This window comes from Trachurus japonicus, chromosome 3, assembly GCF_045865225.1.
Source record: "Trachurus japonicus isolate A0001 chromosome 3, Traja_1.0".
Lineage (NCBI taxonomy): Eukaryota > Metazoa > Chordata > Actinopteri > Carangiformes > Carangidae > Trachurus > Trachurus japonicus.
In genome coordinates, this window is record NC_140909.1 from 955,120 (window position 1) to 977,151 (window position 22,032).

General features: G+C 44.1%; 1 protein-coding gene across 1 annotated transcript; it reads right to left on the reverse strand.

Annotated features, from left to right (window-relative positions):
- Window positions 1-450: 450 nt before the first annotated feature.
- Window positions 451-17,126, reverse strand: myef2 (myelin expression factor 2). The gene is made up of 18 exons (XM_085804996.1): window positions 16,918-17,126; window positions 14,720-14,943; window positions 13,922-13,974; window positions 12,117-12,124; window positions 10,795-10,888; window positions 10,124-10,315; window positions 9,882-10,035; window positions 9,603-9,652; window positions 9,399-9,459; window positions 8,451-8,519; window positions 8,388-8,420; window positions 6,082-6,126; window positions 5,867-5,962; window positions 5,281-5,370; window positions 5,113-5,157; window positions 2,173-2,348; window positions 2,011-2,062; window positions 451-849 (listed from the first exon to the last, which is right to left on the reverse strand). Exons 1-18 carry the CDS (start codon window positions 17,067-17,069, stop codon window positions 686-688), a joined length of 1,758 nt encoding a protein of 585 aa, XP_085661122.1. The 5' UTR covers window positions 17,070-17,126; the 3' UTR covers window positions 451-685.
- Window positions 17,127-22,032: the final 4,906 nt, after the last annotated feature.

Below are 22,032 nucleotides of genomic sequence, written 5' to 3' on the forward strand. Positions count from 1 at the left end.
CCTGTCTGTCTGTGTGTGTGTGTGGGAGGAGTGACCTTCCTTATTTCCCTTCGCCCATCCTTCTGCTTCCTTCCTTGACCCAATCTGTTCCTTCCCTCCATTTTTCTGTCCTTCCTTTGTTACTTCTTCCTTCCTCTTTTGATCTAATCGGCCCAATCTGTTGCCTCCCTCCATCCGTCTTCCCTTCCTTCGAGCTTCCTGCCTTCCTTCTTTCCCTTCATCCTTCCTTCCTTTTTCCCCTTCATCCTTTCTTCCTTCTCTTGGTCCTTCCTTCGTTCCCTTCGTTCTTCCTTCCTTCTTTCCCTTCATCCTTCCTTCTTTGACCCAGAAGGACAAAAGGAGGGTTAAACTGTGATGAAGGAGCCACTGGGCGGCAGCACTGAGCAACGCTTCACAACTTCACAACAACAACTGTGTCACTGTGTTCACACATTTACAACCAGACGGGTCAAAAATTAAAAAGTTTATTTGTTCAAATAAACTGCCTGACAAATTAAAAAGGGTTTACAAAACAAAGATAAAAGAGCTATGAAGTATTTATAAACAAAAACCTCTGGAGCGGTGGTGGACACATGAGAAGAAGAAGAGATATGAAGTCATTGTGTTTTTAAAACAAAACAAAACATCGTTGGCTGAATGTGAAGAGTGTTAAACACGGTTCTAGAAAAGCTTCAGGCTTCAGGCTTCAGGCGTTGCGGTCGATGCGGACGTCCACCTCGCGCCCGTTGATCTTGGTGCCGTTCATCATCCTGCAGGCTTTCTCCGCGCTCTCGGCCGAGTCGAAGCGCACCGTCCCACAGCCCTTCGACTTCCCGTTCTCCATCTTGATCTCCGCAAACATCACCTGACCTGCAGGAAGAAGAGGAAGAGGTAGAGGAAGAGGAAGAGGAAAACCACTTCACATGAGACCGGGTCCAAGTCCGTCCCTGTCTCCAGTCCCAGTCCTCATAATAACCACCTGTCTGGATATTTACATTATTCCTCCTCAGCCACAAAGAAGGGAAAGAAGGAAGGACCAAGGGAAGGAAGGGAGGGAGGAAGGAATGAAGGAAGGAAGGAAGGAACAAGGGAAAAAAGGAAGGAAGGAAGGACGGAAGGCAGGAAGGACGAAGGGAAAGAAGGAAGGAAGGCAGGAAGAAAGGACGAAGGGAAAAAAGGAAGGAAGGACGAAGGGAAAGAAGGAAGGAAGGCAGGAAGAAAGGACGAAGGGAAAAAAGGAAGGAAGGACGAAGGGAAAGAAGGAAGGGAGGGAGGAAGGTAGGAAGGAAGGAAGGCAGGAAGGACGAAGGGAAAGAAGGAAGGAAGGACGAAGGGAAAAAAGGAAGGAAGGCAGGCAGGAAGCACAAAGGAAGGAAGGAAGAAAGGAAGGGAAAAAGGATTTTGGAAAGAAGGAAGGAAACAAAGATAGAGGGAAGCAACAGATTGGGCCGATTAGATCAAAACAGGAAGGAAGAAGAAGTAAGGACGAAGGGAACGAAGGAAGGACGGAAGGAAGGCAGGGAAAAAGGAAGGAAAGAAAAATGGAGGGAAGGAACAGATTAGGTCAAGGAAGGAAGCAGAAGGACGGACGAAGGGAAGGAAGGATGGAAGGAATGGAAAAATGATTGTGGAAAGAAGGAAGGAAACAGGAAGGATGGAGGAAGAAAGGTGAAGGATCCATCCTTCTTTCCACAATCCTTTTTCCCTTCCTTCTTTCCTCCCTTCTTCCTTCCTTCTTTCCTCCCATCTTTCCCATTGTCCTTCCTGCCTTCATTTTTTCCCTTTGTCCTTCCCTCCTTCCTTCTTTCCCTTCGTCGTTACAGAGAACCTGAACCATATGCAAAAAAAATAAAATAAAGAGATGTGACTGCAGCTGTGGTCTGGACTGGTCTGGAGGAAACATCTAGAGTCCAGCTGGACCGAGACCGAGACCTTGAGGATGTGGACTCAGGACTCAGGACCAGGTCTGAGGACTACAACAACAACACCACGACTCATCAGTAAAACCATGATGAAGAGGAGACAACGTACCACAGTGGCTGAACTTCTCCTTCAGCTTCTGCCAGGTCAGATCGTAGGAGAGCTGCAACACACACATCCACATCTTACTGCATCAACCCTCCTCACTGGTGGTTACTATGGTTATTACACTGGTTACTATGGTTACACAAGGGGAGAATCAACAACACTCACATTCCTGACGAAGATCTGACATCCTGCTTTGGACCCGGAGCCTCGGTCTCCTCCTCCTCCTCCTCCTCCTCCGTAGCCTCCGAAGCCTCGGCTCATGTCCATCCCCGACATCCCCATGCGGTCGAAGCCGGAGCCATGGATACGCTCCATGGACATGTTGCCCATCCCCCCTCCACCTGCAACACACACACACACACACATACAGTGAGGTACGCCTATAGGACGAATCTCCTTGTTGTTTACAACTACTTCTGGGTAGAAAACCAGCAGGAGAACAATAGTGACGGACGAGAGTTTCACTGTATCTAATTTTTCATGTCACTATATCACCGTTTAGACTAATCTGATGTTTGTAAAGTCTATAAAACCAATGATTGGACAAACATTACTATTTCTGTGTGCACATTTTTGTAATTAGTCATGGTTATCATAGATTAGCCGGGCTAACGGTTAGCTACCTGTTTAACTTTAATAACTCAGTGACTCAATAAACGCTCCATGAACAAATATTTTCTCCAGTGGATATCTGAGTTACAACATGACTGAGCTAACTGGAGTAGTTTCATGTCGTGTCCCACAACGGGAGGGTTTTAACAGCTGACGTCCTGCTGTTGCTACTGCCGTTAGCTTAGCTACCGTTAGCTGTCCCTGTCAGCTGAGCCACTGATGCTTTCTAGACACTGTGATTCCCCTAAACTGAATAAATACCACACATAGCAACACAAAACACACACAGAGAAATAGTAATGTTTCTTCAATCATTTCAGATTTGTCTAAACGGTGATAGGGCGTGAAAAATATGATATATAGCTAAACTCTCGTTCGTTACTATTGATCTCATTCAAATTACAGCTGGTTTTCTACCCGAAGTATAAGACAATAGAGTTCTACCAGGTCTGAAGTTCATCACGGTGCTGGTTCCAGTAAAGAAAGTGAATGTGGTTTCTGCTCTGTGACTAAAACAAATAAAACACCAGTTTCTGATCCTTCCAAGTTTAGTTCAGTGAGAAAATCTTCACATATGAACTCCTTTCTCCTACCGTATCTGAAGCTTAAAGGGACATTGTGTAACTTCTCCTGTTATCTATTCATGAAAATGGATTATTTGGTTCTTCAGTCTGTTTTTCATTAACCAGTAATCCCCCCATCAACAAAGTGAAGTGTTCCTTTCAGCTCTGAATGAGCCGTTCATATCATTCATATCTCCATGGAGACGGTAAGCTCGGTGCTGGCTGCCATGTGGTGTTGCCATGGTGACGGTAGGAAACCACGGAAACTCAGCGGAGACACCGGAGCTGTCGGCTCAGGTGGAGGTGGCGTCTGTGAAAAGTCACCGTGGTAACGCAGTGAGGAGGAACGGAGCGTTACACTGATGCTGCATTCACCTGCAGTCGGGCAGACGGCCGTCGCTGACAAACCAGATGTCATTTTAGTCACAGAAGTCCAGAGAAAGACGGCAAAACAATACCACATCGCCATGACAACATATTGTCACGTGTATTGTTTTGTCTCGTGCTGACGGACCACTTGTTTACATAGAGGCTTGTTTATGCCGTTACGAGCAGCGGCTGTCGTCCGTCTGCCCGATTTCACGTGAATGCAGCATGAAAAATACCATTGAGTTGCTTGTGATATACAACCACAATCCTAGATGGAGGAATTCCTACACAATGTACCTTTAATGCAACGTCCAGAAGTTAAAAGCTAACGTTAGGCTTTAACGGACTACTACACGGTCACCACCACTAAGTTTTCCACTGGTTTCAGCTGCTTCATGTTAAAAACATGGTCTAATGAGGAAATGGGACTGTTTCTACTTGTCGAAGAGCCATAAATAACATCAGATAACCTCCATAAATGAGGTGATGAAAGAGAGTTCAGGGTTTACTGGAGGACTCCTTATCAATACACTGAAGTGTCACAATATATGTGAGCATGTAGAGTTTGTTTGAGCTGAGAACTCCAAAAGACGACGGGATCCTGTGGCATGTAAACGCCTCGTCCCTGTTTCTAACAGCTGCGACTCTCTGCACCGTTCATGGCTCTGTACTTTCATCGTCCTCTCCCTCGTCCTACGCCGTGGCAGTGACAGGAGGTGAAGAGGACATGTAGATTTGTTGTTGCTGACCTTCTCTTCCGTTGCTATAAATAAGAAGCCACAGTGGTCTCATTTGGACAGATGTCAATATTGCTGCGGTTTGTGTTGGAAAAAGTAAAAACCACAAGGGCAAATAAGATGCAACTGTCAGAATGGTTGGATGCTGGTATTTATCATGTCACAGATAACCAGGTTGTTCTGTGTTCATGGTCAAGTTGTGACAGTAAGAAGAGAGGAAGTGGTATATGCTGCGTTCAAGACAACTTGGAAGTCGGAAAAAAAACGAGCTCCGAGTTGTAAAAAATTAATTGAACGGTGTCGAACTCGGAAATTACAGGTCAGAAACTCGGGTATCATATCAGAGCTCCGACTTTCCGACTTGACGTCACGACAACATCAAAACATGGCGGCCCTCGTCTTAAACGGTTAGAATTTAGACATTTTAAGTTGTTTGTTGAGGTTTGAATGCATATTTTTGTGTATTATTGCAGTAGCCTATATGAAATACGTTTATATTAAGCTGTGATTGTTGTATGGTGAGAAATTGTGTTCCTCGTATGTGACGGAAATAATGTTTAACTGTTATCAAGGCTGTAACATTATATGTGCACTCATCTGCAGCGTCTCCTCTCCTCCAAAATAAACATCATTTACTGCTGCATTGATTTGTCGTATTCAGCGATGAGCCACAATACGACAAACTTCCTTAAGGTATCCATGTTTTTTTTTTTCTTCCGAGTTCCTGCAGAGTGAACACAATGATGTCGGAAGTCGGAAATGTTCGAGTTGGGATTTCCGACCTCCGAGTTGTTATGAACGCAGCAATAAACCAAGTCTGGTACCTAGTCCGGCCCCCATGTGGCCCATTCCTCCTCCGTAGCCTCCACCTGCAGGACAGAGGAGCAGAGCTGGGATCAGAGAGCAGCTCAACCACAGGACCAATCAGAGAGCAGCTCAACCACAGGACCAATCAGAGAGCAGCTCAACCACAGGACCAATCAGTCACTCACCCATTCCTCCAAACGAGTCTCCGAACCCTCGGCTCATGTCACTGTGGCCGAAGTCCCGATCCATTCCCCCCATTCCGGACCGGTACATGTCTCCACCCGGAGAGACGACAAGGACACGTCACAGGACGAACTCACAGGGTCGACACAGAGAGGACAGTCCAGTCTGGTCCGGTCTAGTCCGGTTTAGTCTAGTCTAGTCTAGTCCAGTCTAGTCTAGTCCGGTCCAGTCCGGTTTAGTCCGGTCTAGTCTAGTCTGGTCCAATCTAGTCCGGTCCGGTCTAGTCCGGTTTAGTCCAGTCTAGTCCAGTCTGGTCCAGTCTAGTCCGGTTTAGTCCAGTCCGGTCCAGTCTAGTCCAGTTTAGTCCGGTCCTGTCTGGTCCAGTCTAGTCCAGTTTAGTCCAGTCTGGTCCAGGCAAGCCTGATCCAGTCCAGTCCACTCTAGTCCAGTCCAGTCCGGTCCAGTCTAGTCCGATCCAGTCGATCACAGTCCAGTTAGTCCAGTCCAGTCTAGTCCGGTTTAGTCCAGTCCACTCTAGTCCAGTCCAGTGAAGTCCAGTCGGTCCAGTCCGGTCCGGTCTCAACTCACCTCCCATCCTGCCGACTGGAGCCATGTCTCTTCCTCCAAATCCTCCCATGTTTCCCATGTTGTCCATGAAGCCTCCTGCTCCTCCTCCACTCATCCCTGTGAACCAGCAACACACACACACACACACACACACACACACACACACACACACAGGGTCAGAACCAGGTGATGGAGGTCACCCCCACCCCCCCACCCCCCACAGTGAAGCCCCTTACCTCCTCCCAGTCTGTTCATGCCTCCATACCCGGCCACCTCCATCCCTGTGGAGCAGGAGTCAGCGTTATGTTTCACATCATCATCCTCTTCTCTCTCTGAGCCACATCCACTCATCAGCCTCCACAGTAACTCTGTCTGTTGGGACGTCTGCACCTTTACAGGAGCAGAGCTGCTGACCAACATGAGACTGGACCTCAGTCTGTTCTGACCCAGAAACACTCAAGACTCATTCACAGTTACTGTAAAACTAAAAGTCTCAAACAGACTCTGGTCTCCTGTACTGGACTGGGTCTGGCTCCAGGTTTGATCCAGGTTTGGTTGTAAATAAATCAATTTTAAACTTTGAAAGCTTTAAACTTTAAAAGGGACAACGAGGAGTTTTGGAAAAGCGAAGTGTTTTCACACTACATTTATGAGCCTCCGCGCACACCGTAGAATTCCTTGACCGGCGCAAGACAGACTCATGTTTTCATCCATCAAGAAGTCAGACGAAAAAGTCAGAGGTTCAAAGAGGTTCAGTTACCGTCGTAGTCCTTATTATCATGAGCGTCTGCGAAACCGAAAGTAAGGAAACGCTGGTCGGCTCGCCCAGCATTTCCACCATTAATTAAAATAACAAAATAACCATAGAGACAAAACCATATATTTATCGAAAATGGGCCCATTAACAAGTGTGGGTAGCGTAGATTCATCCACATTAACGTGAGACTTTTTTATAACCAAATAGAAACTCCTCGTTGTCCCTTTAAATAATTTAAGCCTCAATTAGAAGTCGCGTCTGTTTCTATTTTCTGTTCAAGTTCTTGTGAATGTACAAAACCTCTCAAAACCCATGATCGCCTGTTTGAGCCCTTTCTCAGCTGCTTCATTCCTGCTACAGTTCTGAACACTAAAGGGGAACTATGCAGGTATGGTGTCTCCTCCTCTGTGTCTCTAACCCTCCTCTCCTCCATGTGCATTTCTTTACAACGAAGCCGGTGAGAAATCAACCCATGGAGGGTGGATAACGTTATATAACATATACGATGTTACGACGTGTGTATTTGTGTAGTTTTAACCGTCATAAACAAAAGATTGCCGGTTATAGAGCGAGTGTGTGTCCCGGTGCTGCAGAGGCAGCGGCCGAGTAACTACACTGATGTTGCAAGGTTGGTATTCAGCCGTGAGACGCCAGGTGAAGGCTGGAGTTATTAAAGGACAATTCCAGGCGAATTCAACTCGGGGCTGTATTTTCCTAACATTTTAGGTCTAAGGAATCTGAAGATTTTCAGTTTAATGTCTCCTGTTTTGCGGTAGTTGCGTCTGTCCCCGCATCACCACGGCAGCAATGAATGGGAGTGGATGTAAGTTTCGCTTTTTAGGCTGGCATCCCTCAAAGCCGCAATTTTTTTCCACAGACAGCGTCAGATGGAGACTCAAACATGCACCGAGAAGTTTATTTACTTCAAGCAAGCCGACATGTTTGTAAAACTAGATCTAATTCAAAATCTGGCGGAGTCGAGACCCAGTTGCCGTGCTCGGTGTGTTCAGGTGCAGTCGGTAGCTCCCGTTTGTGTCATAAACACAGGAATATCAACTCTTGACTTGCTTCAAGTAAAAAAAACTTCTCGGCGCATGTTTGAGTCGCCACCTTACGCTGTCTGTGGAAAAAAATGTACACTTCAAGCAAGTAAAGAGTTGATATTCCTGTGTTTATGACACAAACGGGAGCTTTTCCCACTGCGCCTGAACACACCGAGCATCAACTTGGGTCTCGACTCCGCCAGACTTTGAATTAGATCTAGTTTTACAAACATGTCGGCTTGCTTGAAGTAAATAAACTTCTGGGTGCATGTTTGAGTCTCCATCTGACGCTGTCTGTGGCTTTGAGGGATGGAAACAGCCTAAGCAGCAGAACTTCAATCCGCTCCCATTCATCGTTGCCGTGGCGACGCGGGGACAGACGTAACTACCGCAAAACAGGAGACATTAAACTGAAAATCTTCAGATTCCTTCTTTTAGACCTAAAATGATAGGAACATACAGCCCCGAGTTGAATTCGCCTGGAATTGTCCTTTAAATGTTTTTAACCTGAACTTTATTTATTGTATTTATTTATTATTAGTTGAACTGGTGCTGGTTAAACTAGTAAATGAAGCTGCTCTGGATCCGACTCTTTCCTTCTGCTCTGACTCTGTTCAACAGGAACAACAGAACCAGAGGAGAGGAGTTTACTCTCTGTTCTACGTTACATTAAATAATATTTATGTATGTATGTATGTATGTATAAGTAATAATAGGTAACATCCTGCCGGTGCCGACTCACCTCCAGGTCCCATGGAGCCCATCCCCCCTCCTCCTCCTCCTCCTCCTCCTCCTCCTCCTCCACCACTCAGCCGGTTGGCGTTGATGGGCTGTCCACCCGGGCCCAGGCCCATCCCGATGCCGCCCAGTCCTCCTGCACACACACACACACACAGTAAGAAAACACAACGACCCGTCGCTGCAGCTGCAATGCACCAAGTCTGAAGAACGGAGCAAATTATTAATAACATCATGCTCCTGTTGGTTCACTCTGATGTCACGTTGGGAAATTATGGGATGTTTCCGTTCAGGTTGTCTTTACTTCCAGAGCAGACGTCAAACCAGCTACGACTCAAACTCACTCATGTCTTACATCTCATCTCATGTTACTGGATGAATGTGAATGTGTTCAACCCCATGTGGTATTGTATTGTATTTTTTTTTTTTTTTTTTTGTTAGAGACCAACAATGAAAACTAACTTTTTAAGACAACTTGGTGCATTTACATGTGTTTTTGCATTGTCCCTTTTCACATAAACTTCTATACATCTCCAGGTTGAACAGAAAATGTCTGAACTCATATCTTTTAATGTCTTCCATCATTTCCTAAAGGACCGACAACAAAAATCTATTGAACGGTGCCTCTGCTTTTGACCATTTTTGCCACCACGACCCCCTTAGCTCCTTGCACTTTGTTTTAACTTATACTGTATTGTGGCCCTATTTATTGTAATGTATTTGTATCTTATGGATGTTTGTTGATAGATAATGAGATCTCAATCTCAACGGGTCTTAAAACCTGAAAACTGAAACACAGTTTTATACAGTTAAAGAAACCACTGATTTATTCTAATGAAGTTTTTATATGTAGCGTTAAAGTGACAGACGATCGTAGGAGGAAACATTTGATTTCATTATTACCTAGCCCTCTTTCAATGACTGTTGTTATTGTTGTAGTCAAACAACTGAGCCCGTTTCTATGGAGAGAAATGTATTATGGGTTATTTACTGTAACAATAATAACAGCACTCACTTGGTAACTGAGGTGTTTTCTCCACCTGACGGAAATCATCCAAGGGCAGAGATTTCTCATCCTGTAGAAACACAGAAACACAAATAAACATTCATCTTCACCAGAATGTGTGTGTGTCTGTGTGTGTGCGTGTGTGTGTCTGTGTATGTGTGTCTGTGTGTGTCTGTGTCTGTGTGTGTGTGCGCGCTATGGGTATTAACTCACCATTTTAACGTGCATCTGTCTGTCAAAAAGCATCTGTCCATTGAACATGGCTGAGTCCAGAGTCAAGGAGAAGATCACAGACCGACCTGTGTTTTATGTGTGGTTCGTTACCTTTAGTTGTCGGTGCAAGCTATTTTTAGAACGGCGGAGCAGAGCCGTCAGCTGCTCAGAGCTACGCTACGGAGGCTCATTATGGGATTTCTGGGTTTCCCTCATCAAACTCATGTGCATCCCTAACATATATAGTATATATATGAGGTGTTAGAGCCTGAAGGATACAGATGGCCTGCACGGCCTCCAGCGACTGCTCAAACGTCACCGTTCCCATCCCACGACTCTTCCCGTCCTTGTCCTCCTTCACGTCGGCTCGCTTCACCACGCCCGCCATGCTGAACACCTCCTTCAGCTTCTTCCAGCCCACCTTGAAGTCCAGCTGGAGACGACACAGACACACGTAACTCAGCCTTTAATCAACCTTTAATCATCTTGTATGTATATTTATCTGCAGGTTGTCCACTCACGTTGGCCACGAACACCGTGTTGCCGAGCCGGCCGGCCTGCAGCGCGTGCATGACGTCCGGCGGGATGTTGGGGTTGTTGGCGATGGAGGGGGGGATGTTCATCCCTCCAGGCCCCATGTCCTGCCCCCGCCCCCCCTGCTGACCTCCGCCCATACGCTGCAGGACACGGCGAGCGTGTTCCCCGTCGGGATCCTGAGGAGAGAAAATACACATGATAAGCAGCCGAGTAGAGCTGTAAGTGTCGTGGGAAACAACAACTACATGTGTTAAAGCTATGGTCTACGATTTGGAGCATTGGTAATTATTATTAACATTGTTTATACAGCGATTATGGTCCTGTGGTCCGATCTACACAATATAAATAGCAAAAAGAACCAAAAAAATCCATTCAGTCTATCAGCCGTGGGCCTGCATAGAAATTGACCAATAGGCACCGAGTGTCTGTGCTAATGGCTGCTAATGGCGGCGCTGCCCGTACCAGCGGTCGCCACGGTCCCGTTGCCGGGGACGGCGACGACGGCGTGTCGCGAGGAGGCTCCGAGGGGCGGGCCATACGAGCTCGGAGGGAGTGCTTTTTTCAGATTTTTCTCATCCTCTTTCAAATCGTAGACCATAGCTTTAAGAAGATAAATGACAACAGTTCCTGTGGCGTTACGGCGATCTGCTCCCACCTCCTTGATGTTGAGTGGTCGTCCAATCAGGTCGTGTTTATTCATGGTCAGTATGGCCTTCTTCACAAACTCCTCATCTTTGAACTCCACCACACTGTGAAACCAGAGGAGTCAGAGTCAGTAGCTGCGTTCACATGGGTCCAAAACTCCTGTTTACAATCAGATTCAAAATGTAAACACCTTAACGGATCCGATTCACCCAGATCCGATTACAACTTACAACTTTTACCAACTTTTCCCGGAGTTGTTAAAGACGTTTCTGGTTTGGTCCCACAGCAGTATATAATCGGCTGGTCCATGTACGTATACACGGACTGAATGTGGATCGCTTAATTTAGCGTTCATGTATACATGTCAAATAGGATTCATTTAAAGCTCCAGTTGGTAAGTTGACGAAAGTGAAAGTAAACTCCGCGACTTGGTCGGAAATTTCAAGACAATACTCCGTCAGGTCCCTTTATGAACCTCTGCCAAAGAGTTTATAAACTGTCTTTGCCTCTGCCAAGCGCCCCACACACAAAGTAGCCATAAACGCACCCACAGAAGATGTACCGTATCCATAGCACGACGTGTAGGAGCGGCGATTGGCTGCTCCTCCTGCTCCCTCTACCTGACTGGTGGAGAATCGTCGGGCGCGGTGGATTTTGGCAAATACGATTCCAGGCTGTAGGTGGAGCCAGAGGAGTTGGATTTTGTCCTAAATTACTCATTTAATGTCTGACCATCAGAATATAGTGACAGTTCCAGCAAATATGACTGAATAATTGTTACCAACTGAAGCTTTAATCCGATCAATCAATTAAATTAAATTCAATCAGGTTGAGGAAAACACTGCATCTTACGAAGGAGTATTAGGGCCAGGCAAAAAAAAAAAAAAAAGCCAGGCGAAGAAAAGAAAAAAAAAAAAGAAAGAAAGAAATCTAGGGGGGAAAAAAGACAAATTTTTTTTTAACAAATATGGCAAAAAAAAAAAACATTGTGCAAAAAAATAATTCTGGCAAAAAAAAAAAAAACATCATGCAAAAAAAAAAAATTCTGGCAAAGAAAAAAAAATTCAGCAGGAAAAAAGAAAATCTGGCAAAAAAAAAAAATCCAGCGGGAAAAAAAATTCTGGCAAAAAAACCCCCTAAAAAACAAAGTGCAAAAGTGTTTTTTTTTTCTCCTGGCTTTTTCTTTTTGGCTGGCCCTAATACTCCTTTGTAGCATGTTAAACGCAGCTAATGATGAAGTCAGAGCCTCCATGAAGATGTAAAGATGACTGAACAACAGGCAGCAGAAGGAGTGAAGGAGTGAAGGAGAGAAGGAGTGAAGGAGTGTCTCACCCACAGCCCTGAGCGTAGACGTCACAGGAGCCCAGGAGGGACACATGTCCAGAGTGGAGGGAGGGAACAAAACACTGTTAAAACCAGGACAGAGCTCTGCAACACTGTAAAAAAAACACATGCGTCTAACGGGTTCAACGGTGCATGTTGCCTTCACTGACCTGAGTCAGTGTGTTTAAGTCTGGACTGAACGCCATCACCATGTTACATCGTCACAATACATCATTAACAATGACAGTCTATGTTTTGTATTAAGATTTTGAACTGGACATGAATACAAGAAGGAATAAAACATTAAATATTTCTTTAGCACATTGTTTAAAGGGATACGCTAACATTTTTTTCCGTGTCTTGCCTCACTCCCGAGTCCATGACCAGCAGATAGACACCATCCTTTCGACTGTGCGTGCAGTAACAAGGGAGATACGGGCAGAGCTGGCGCACCGCTAATTAGCTTAGCTCAAACACTGGAAGTGTATGGGTAGTGTTAGCCTGCCTCCTACCCGAGTTGAAATCAGCAGTCAGAAGCTGATTTCATTTTAGCTCTATATATATATATGACTTTATCCACATTTCAAACATGTTTAGGTGAGAAAGTAGCCGTTTAGATCAGCAGTGTGTCGTTAATTTGTCTAAATACCAGCTGTTTACAATTTTGTTCAGACAAATTTGGCGCTACTCAAGCTAGCCGTTGTGACCAACGCACTTCCGGTTACTTTCACAAAATAAAACACCCGTTGCCCTTTACATACAGAAAACCATGACGATAGAATTTGTGCTTTTACTTTGAAACAGGAAGCTAACCTACCCTCGATGTAGCTAGCTTGAACCAAAATAAAGCGTCTTTGCTTGAACCCTCCGCTTTGACCGATCTGGTCCTGTTAGCGGCATTTGACCGCTCAAGATGCCTTACCGGAGAGTTTTGTCAGCTCTGAGACGAAGATCGGCCCGCCGGTTTCCGTTTAGAGTTGCTGAAGAGTTTCTCTGATGACTTTAGGTGGAGGCAGGCTAACACTACCCATACACTTCCAGTGTTTGAGCTAAGCTAATTAGCGACTTTAGGTGGAGGCAGGCTAACACTACCTATACACTTCCAGTGTTTGAGCTAAGCTAATTAGCAACTTTAGGTGGAGGCAGGCTAACACTACCTATACACTTCCAGTGTTTGAGCTAAGCTAATTACGGGCGATACGGCTCTATCTCCCTTGTTACTGCACGCACAGTCGAAAGGATGGTGTCTATCTGCCGGTCATGGACTCGGGAGTGAGGCAAGACACGAAAAAAAGAAAAATGTTGGCGTATTCCTTTAAGATTAAATAAATAAAAAATAGTGAGGTTCAACTTTACATTAATAATATGCATTAATAAAAAAAAAATGGAAACAATACAAACAAAAACCCTAGAGGATGTTTGAAGCCTGAGCCTGTTTAGGTCCTTTGAGGAGAGAGATTTGGAGACATGAGGGTCAATCAATGAGACAAATCACACAACCCACGTTTCCCTTTGGAAAATGGCCAAACAGACAAAACTTTTAAACCAATTGAAATGACAACAACAAAAGCAAAAGGTGTACTCTTAATGAGTTCATTAGGCTACTAAGTCAACAGGACATCTCCCTTTCAAATGAGTATCAATCATTAGCCGTCTATCAGGCTCTAAACACAACCTACAGTACAGTAAACTCCAGTTCAGTGACATAATAAGAAGACCCAAAGGATCAGAACCTAAAAGAGCACTTGGTTAATGAGAAGCCTGCTGAGGGCATTTAAAACCTCGTGCAGCAAGTTGGCCACTTGGTCACTTACCCTTGACTTTCCTTCTGCATCCTTAAAGAGCTCCACGTATGTAACCTCACCAACTACATGAGACATACAAAAAGGAAAAAATACCAAAAGAACAAAACAAAGGGGATTTAAGTCACCAAGTCTTCAAAGTCGCCGCCGCCACCACCTTCGTTGGCCTTGGCAATGCCGCTACAGATGGAGATGTCCCATTAATGATCAACAGTCAGCCCAGACCCAACATCCACCAGACAACACCAGCCTCTCTGGGCAGTGACTGAGACCAGGCCACAGAAACACAGCAGCTACTTTACAACCTGGGAAATTCAAAACACTTCAACATGATCAGTGTGTCAACAACAACAACAGATTCCATTCATCATGGCAGTAGAGAAGAGAAGAGTGTAAAAAAGTCCTGAAGACCTGCCTGTTGTGACCTTTTCCTTTTCTAACACCCCCAATAATTCAGAAAAAGTAAAAAACATTACAGTGTTTTCATTGAGATTCTCCTCATTCAACAATCAATCAGTTCTACTACGGCTGGTTACATGGAGTTACAGTTAGGAGCTGACCACAATGGGACTACGTTCTTCTTCCTTTTCTCACAGACATACCAGCCCAAACTAAATTACTAGTGTCCATCCAAAAGAATGTATTAAAATAAACTCCAATAACCTACTTGTCTGTCGTGTCGTCACCCAGAGAAAAAACTATTGTGTTAAAGACTACGGCTGGAGGCAGGACGCTCCGTCTGCTAACAGACCACAAACACAAGGTCTGGACAGAGAGAGACACATCCCATCCCTGAGTGGGGGACATTACCTTTCTCACGCATTAGGTCTTTGATCGCCTGCCACTTCATGTCGTAGGGGATGTTGCTGATGAACACCCGGTTCCTGTGAGCGCCCTTCTTCTCTGCACCGTGCTTGTCTTTGTAGGGGTGGTAGCGGTTTCCCCTCCGGCTCGCCGACGATGACGACGACGACGACGACTTCTCTTTGCCGTCCTGCTTCTCTTTGGGCGGCGACTTCGTCTCTTCAGCGTCCCTGGAAAGAGAGAAGAAAGCTGCGAGTCAGAGAACGGACAAAATGAAAGTAAAGAAGAGCTTGATAAAGGTTATTCATGATCCTGAGGAAAACAGTCAAACACATCTGGATTTCTAGCGATGTCACAGATTTTTACTAAGTCAGACAACTGTGGGACAACGGCAAGGAGCATGAGCAAGCAAAACTGTAAAATTCGAAGATGCAGGACAACATTCGGTCAATCATCCCTTTCAGTGCTGGGTACAAACACACCTATGGAGTTCTTTACCACCAGAAATCAAATCCCAAACAGAATTAAAGATGTTTAGTGCTAGAGCTAAACATTGGCTTAAGCAGCAGCAGAAATGTGAACAATAACTTCTCTCAAGTCACTGTCAATACAGCACTTTACTAATGTTTAATGTATTTAATCTGTGCAACTTCTTAATCTAAATTTTGTAGCTGTGTTTATTTATTCATGATATCTATTCACTGTATTTGTATTATTGCACTTATTGTAACGGTATTCAGTATATTTTATCCTATTCTAAAGCCTGACCAAGGACAAAGACTGCAAATTAGCTGAAGCTAGACGTCTTGTATGCATCGCATTTTTCATTCTTTGTGGCAATGTTGTATGTATCGTCCCTGTTAAATAAATAAGAAATAAATACACATAGCTGGATCTGTGTGGTTAAAATGCTGGGACACCTGAAGGATGATGGAGCGTAAATTGAATGAACTGTTAAAATAAATTAGTTGTTTTCCAACAGGTCAGAACAGCAGCTGAGTTAAAGTGTCTTTTTCTTGGTTCAGGGTGACTGTCTTCGTTAAATATTTGAGCATGTATGCAAGTATGTGTAAATGTGTATTTTCAGATTGAGTATATGAACTTTTAAAATTGTTAATATTCTAATTGTGGACCCCAGGAAGAATAGTCGCTGCTGATGCAGTGAGTACTGGGGATCTATAATAAAGCTCAGGTTTTCAGCCTCCCCCTTGTTCCTGTGTAGCAGGTGAAGCTTCACGTCTCTTTTCAATGGGTTCAGCTCTGGTTTGTTTAGTTTTTTATCATGATCTAGTATTTATTATAGTTTTTTCCTCTGTATAATCTACAGCTCCACTACAGAGCATGATACAGTCTAATCTGTCTGTACTTTGTTCACATTCATCTATCGGTTCTAACTGTTACTTTTATGTTTGTTCTATGATTTATTATCTCTGTATTGTTTAACATGTATTTCTGTTGTGAATCACACTGTGTGGTTTGAACGGCATGTTCCCTCTATATAAATAATAGCTAATAATCTTCTAAGTGAAACTAAACATATGGAGCACCAGTGACCAAAACACGTCTGTGATTAAATGTCTGTCATTATCAAATATTATAATGTCACGTGTGGTCAGAGGAATTTATATTAAATAAATATAATTACTATAATTAACAAACAAACAAACAAACAAACAAACAAACAAACAAACGGGTAGAGAGCTAACAGCCGTTAGCCGAGCTGCTAGCTGACTTAGCATGGTGGATCTGCAGTCGCAGTGAACGGACGGGGAGGGGGGTTAGCAGGGATGCTAACGGTAGCTTAGCTTGTGTCCTAAAACAGCTACACGTCATTAGATCTGCAGGTGAGTCGCCTGGTCCCAGGTGAGTCGCTTCTGGTTCGGTTCTGGTTCTGGTTCTGGATGTCTGAGCTGTGTTAGCATTAGCATTAGCTCTCTCGCACACACACACAAACAAATAAACGGACAGATGAAGTTAACGTTAGCTCTGGGTCAGTCAGGTTGATGAGGACACACAGGACCAGGCACCAGGCACCAGGACCAGGACCTGGACCAGTTTACAGGTGTGTGCTATAACGGTTCAGGCCCCTCACCTGCTCACAGGTGTGCTAGCCTAGCTACACAGCTAATAATGCTAACAATAGCATCCCAGGACTCCATCTTAGCTAAAGGAGCTAACACACATTCACACAAACACACACTCACGTTTTCACTCCGTTCGGTGTTTCCTCCGGGGCCTCGTCCGGTTCGGACTTGACGGACGCGGAGGTTTCATCCTGTTTGGGCTCCTGGTCCTGGTCCTGGTCCTGGTCCTGGTCCGGGTCCGGGTCCTGGTCCAGAGCGGGGACATCTGCCATGTCGAGCTGCTCAGTCACAGTCACACACAGAGAAACACAGAAACACTGATGCTGATGCTGCTGCTGCTGCTGCTCGGTACCACAGAGAGAAACTGGCTCTGAGGCTCCGACGCTGCGCAGTTCAAAATGTGTCCGAGAGATCTGAGGCTGCACCGCGAGACTCACACAGACCTCAGAGCTGCTGTCAAGCAGCCAGAATAGAACAGGATAGAATAGAACAGGATAGGACAGGGTATAACAGAATAGAATAGAATAGAATAGAATAGAAGAGAATAGAATAGGACAGGATAGAATAGAATAGAATAGAACAGGATAGAATAGAATAGAATAGAATAGGACAGGATAGAATAGAATAGGACAGGATAGAATAGAATAGAATAGGACAGGATATAATAGAACAGGATAGGACAGGATAGGACAGGGTATAACAGAATAGAACAGGATAGAATAGGATAGAACAGAACAGGATAGGACAGGATAGGACAGGGTATAACAGAATAGAACAGGATAGAATAGAACAGGATAGAACAGGATAGGACAGGATATAATAGAATATTCTATTATATCATGTCCTATCCTGTTCTATTAGGATAGGACATGATATAATAGAATAGAATAGAATGGGACAAGATAATATAGGATAGAATAGAACAGGATAGAATAGAAAAGGAAAAAATAGAATAGAAAAGAAAATTGGAATACAATAGAATAAAGGAATAGAAGATGCAACAGACCGTCTGTGCAAATGAGAATAACTGAGGCAGCGCCCGGCATTTTAAAATTGCACTCAGTGGCTCTTTGTGTTTAGATGGAGCGCAGACTAACTAACAATCAATTTGAATGTTTTATTTCTTGTTTCTTTTCTATCATTGAATATCTTTGCTGCAGATATTCCGTCTTTCTTTGGCTGCAGCCTTTGGAGGCTGCATTCCCCAAACAGTCATTGTCCAATCAGACATCCTAGCAACCGTTACTATGTAAACAAGGTCCGTCAAGCTTCGGAGTTCGGACCTCCGCTCCGACAAGCAAAGTGGACAGTAGTTACCCGAAGAGTTTGGCTGGGGGGAGTCTTTCCCAAAGCTGAAAACACAACAGGAGAGGTGCCTACAATCATGGGTCAAACCGTGTGGAAGCCCCCTCCCCACCCCGCAGCCGGACCCTTCTCCCACTCCCAGCTAAATGCCATGAAAATAAACAAGCATACATAGCCTCCATCTGCTCCAAGGTAAGCTAGCAGGACTAGGGCTGTATCCCACATAGATGTATATATGTCTATGGTATCCCCAATCACTCACTACTACAGTAAAAAAAGACCGGTAGAGGCTAGACAGGCTAGATAAGTAGAGAGAGTCCAGATAGATCTGTATCCCCCCCCCCCCCCCCTGATTTCCCCAGATCCTGGGAGTAGGGTGAAGCTGCAGTACCGGAGTAACCGCAGCTCTAGGACCGACCGCAGGTCTAGGACCCGTTCGATTTACGTCACAGCGCTTCCTACCAAGTGGAAACTGCTTTTGCCCATGAAAAAAATGACATCACCTTTATTACAAACCTATTCATTTTGTATGGCAAATTTCACATACATAAATGCAAATACTCCAAAACTTCACCCAACTTTAGAGGTTTCTTGCATGAGTTCAAAGAATACATGAAATCCCTTACACTAATTGACACTATCAAAGCATCACATCCATAGATATTTACGAGAGATTTTTCAAAGAAGAATAAAGCTTTACATTCTGTCCCCTTTTCTTTCCTTTTTCTATTTTTTTAATTTATTTTTCGTCCGTCATATTATTTGTTCATTTATTTATTATCCTTCCTTTGATTGAATGTTTACTAACATTGCTAATAATTACCTTATTTTATTGTGATTTACTTATTATTTATGATTATTGATAGATATTGGAGCACCTGTCTGATGTTCTACTGTATAATTGTACGTACAACCCATAGACTGTAAAAAGAATGGACGTAGCATCCGTGACGTCACCCATTGGTTTTGGGGAGTCGTTTTTGTGACTCAAATATGGCGGCCTGAACAGCGCCATGTTGGATTGGCCGGCCGAGAACCCGCCCACTGGCCTCGAGGCAGCTGTCCACGGAGCTGCTCGGACCTGTCACTCAACGTTTCCGCGCCCTGATTGGCCAGAATTTTAACCTAATAACAGTAAAACTATAGAGTTAAAAAAAAATTCACCCCCCTCAGAGTGTGTGCGGGGGTAGAAACTATCGATTGAGACGAAAAAACGTTCTGACACCAGGCTTTTAACATGTTTACTGAGGATGTAAAGTCGGCGATTTTAACATGGGGGTCTATGGGGAATGCTCCCTTCTGACACCAGCCCCCAGAGGAATCCGAGGGGATTACAGATTTTTGAACGCGGAAGTGAGCTTCACTTCTCAGACCGACAACTGCCCCCTTGGTACAACCCTGTTCTTTGTACATCTGTTTATATGTACAGTTGTTTTCAATAAAGCTCATTGAAAAAAAAACAAAACTGCTTGCCGTTAGATATACCTGCTGATCATTTTTAATCTCGTCTGAAGCATCCATGGTCTGAAGTTACTGCCGTCAGATTTGTCGACTACAAATCACCTCAAATGTGCTCCTAACTACTTTCTGGACATTGGACTCTCTCTCTATTCTACACTCTACTGGTCTTTTTACTTTACTTTACTTTTTTATTTTAAAAAAATATTGCGACCCGGAGCAGGTTAGCCGTTCAGAGTAAGTTACCATGGTAACTCACCTTGGTAAGATTTCTTTTTTTTTTTTGTCGGTAATTTTTTAGCTTTATTTTGAAAACTAAAACCGGAAGTGAACGTACGGCCACCTCTGGTAAGAATCATAGACTGTAAAGGTAAGAATGAATCCGCTTTGTGATACCAGACAGTCAGAGTTAACCCTGAAGTTACCTCGCTAAGCCGCTGAGCTGATCCCAGATCTCGTTGATCCTGCTTCTACAGGTCTCTGGTCTCTGGTGAGTCCAAAACTGAATCATTTCTAAACAATCACAGGCGCCATGTTTGTAAAGCAGCTCTGTTTATTTACATGTTTCCTGTTTAAAGTCCCTGTAAAGTGAAATTGGAGTTTTGTTTCAAAATATATTAAAAGTGTTCGAAATGTATTGATAAAAACATGCAAAAGACTCATTTCTGTGCAGTGCTTAATTTTAGAGTTTAAGGTTTAGCCGTTTCACTCTGCTTCAGTGGTTAAGGCGTTAGCCGCCGAGCTAGCGTTAGCCGCCGAGCTAACGCTATCAGGGCAAGCGGAGGTTCGTGTGCTGACGACAGCAGCCCCAGCATATTCACTTTCCCTCACTGCTCGATGTGTATCCGAGACATTCAGACAAGAGCTGGACTTAGACTGAGGCTCAAGTGTATAGCTCAAACTCGTAGCTGCTCGGATACGATGTGACAGTTAGCATTAGCGTTAGCATAGTTGGCCGGTAGGACAGTTGAAACTTGATGAAGCTCAGCAAGTGGGCGGGGCTTCTGCACCTGCAGCAGACTTCCAGAGCTGCGAGAACTGCCTCAATTTTTTCATCATGATTTTAAAACCTAATTTCACCCACTAAACAAATTTTTCTAGCATCCAAAATTGGCAGGATGGTTAATGAGACAAATGTCTGGGATGTGATTAACTCAGAAGACGAATCTAGTGTCACTTTTCAGGGACTTTAAAGATCGAGTCTGCAGGATTTTACTAAAAAAAGAAAAACTAAATAGCCTATAGACTTCTACAACAGAAATCCTATTTCATCATCACCTCTTGGCTTCTGCTCATGTGGTGGTGACTGAGTCTGCAGCAGAGCGCTGTGTTTACAAACCTACTGACTGCACTCCCATATATCCCATACATTTTGATGTGTGTTATATGTGTGTGTGTGTGTGTGTGTGTGTGTGTGTGTGCGTGCATGCAGCCTGTGTGTGTGTGTGTGTGTGTGTGTGTGTGTGTGTGTGTGTGTGTGTGTGTGAGAGTGTGTGTGTGTGAGTGTGACGTGTGGACTTGTTTGGACATGTCCCAGGTTTCCCTCAGACCCACAGAGCAGAGACCTGAGTCCAGACTGACCACAGACACAGAGACAAAGACCGAGACAACGCTGCTGCAGGACGAACTGGTGAGTCACAAACTTTCCTTGACTTTTCTCTGGTCCCTGAACTAACCTTTTTTTTTTTTTTTTAATGCTCAGAGACACTTTACACTTTAAAAAATTATAAAACAGATTGAATACGACATGATTCTCTCATGTTTTGTTCCTATGTGCACATATGCATATGCACAATTTATGTTTACGATTATTTGGACATGTGGGTGTGTGTGAACATGTGCACGCGTGTGTTCATGCACGGGTAGGCTGTATACGTGTGTGTGTGTGTGTGTGTGTGTGCATATCTACCTTGTGTTTTTCTTCTCTTGTTGTTTCTTTAGTATCAATAAGGACATGCATATACATGGCTAGCGTTTGAATTATTTTGTCACATCTTTATTGTAACCAGCAATTTTTATTCATTACATTGATGCAGCCCATGTTTTTTACAGAAAGCTTGAAAAACAAAGTATAAAAAACAACATAGGCTATTGAATACAATAAATAAAACTGTAAAACAGCTTTAAAACGAAACCAGACACACACACACTTATACGTTTAAAGCTAATTTAAACAGTGTGTTTTGATGTTAGGAGGTGACTCCACTAGTTTCTGTTGCTGTGAGATAAAAACACTGAAACCAGATGATGAACAGTGAGTGAACAGCGCCACCCTGTGGTGTCACACAGGACATGACCAGTCTTTACACAGCACAGAGTCTGGAAACTGGTATTACAGTTTCTCTCCATTAGTTTGACTCATTTCTCTAAACAGAAATTACATTCTCAAAACTCTAAGATCATTTGGTAAAACAGTCGTACACTACCTTAAAGCTCATCTCTCTCTCTCAAAACAGTTCACTCATGAGTCAA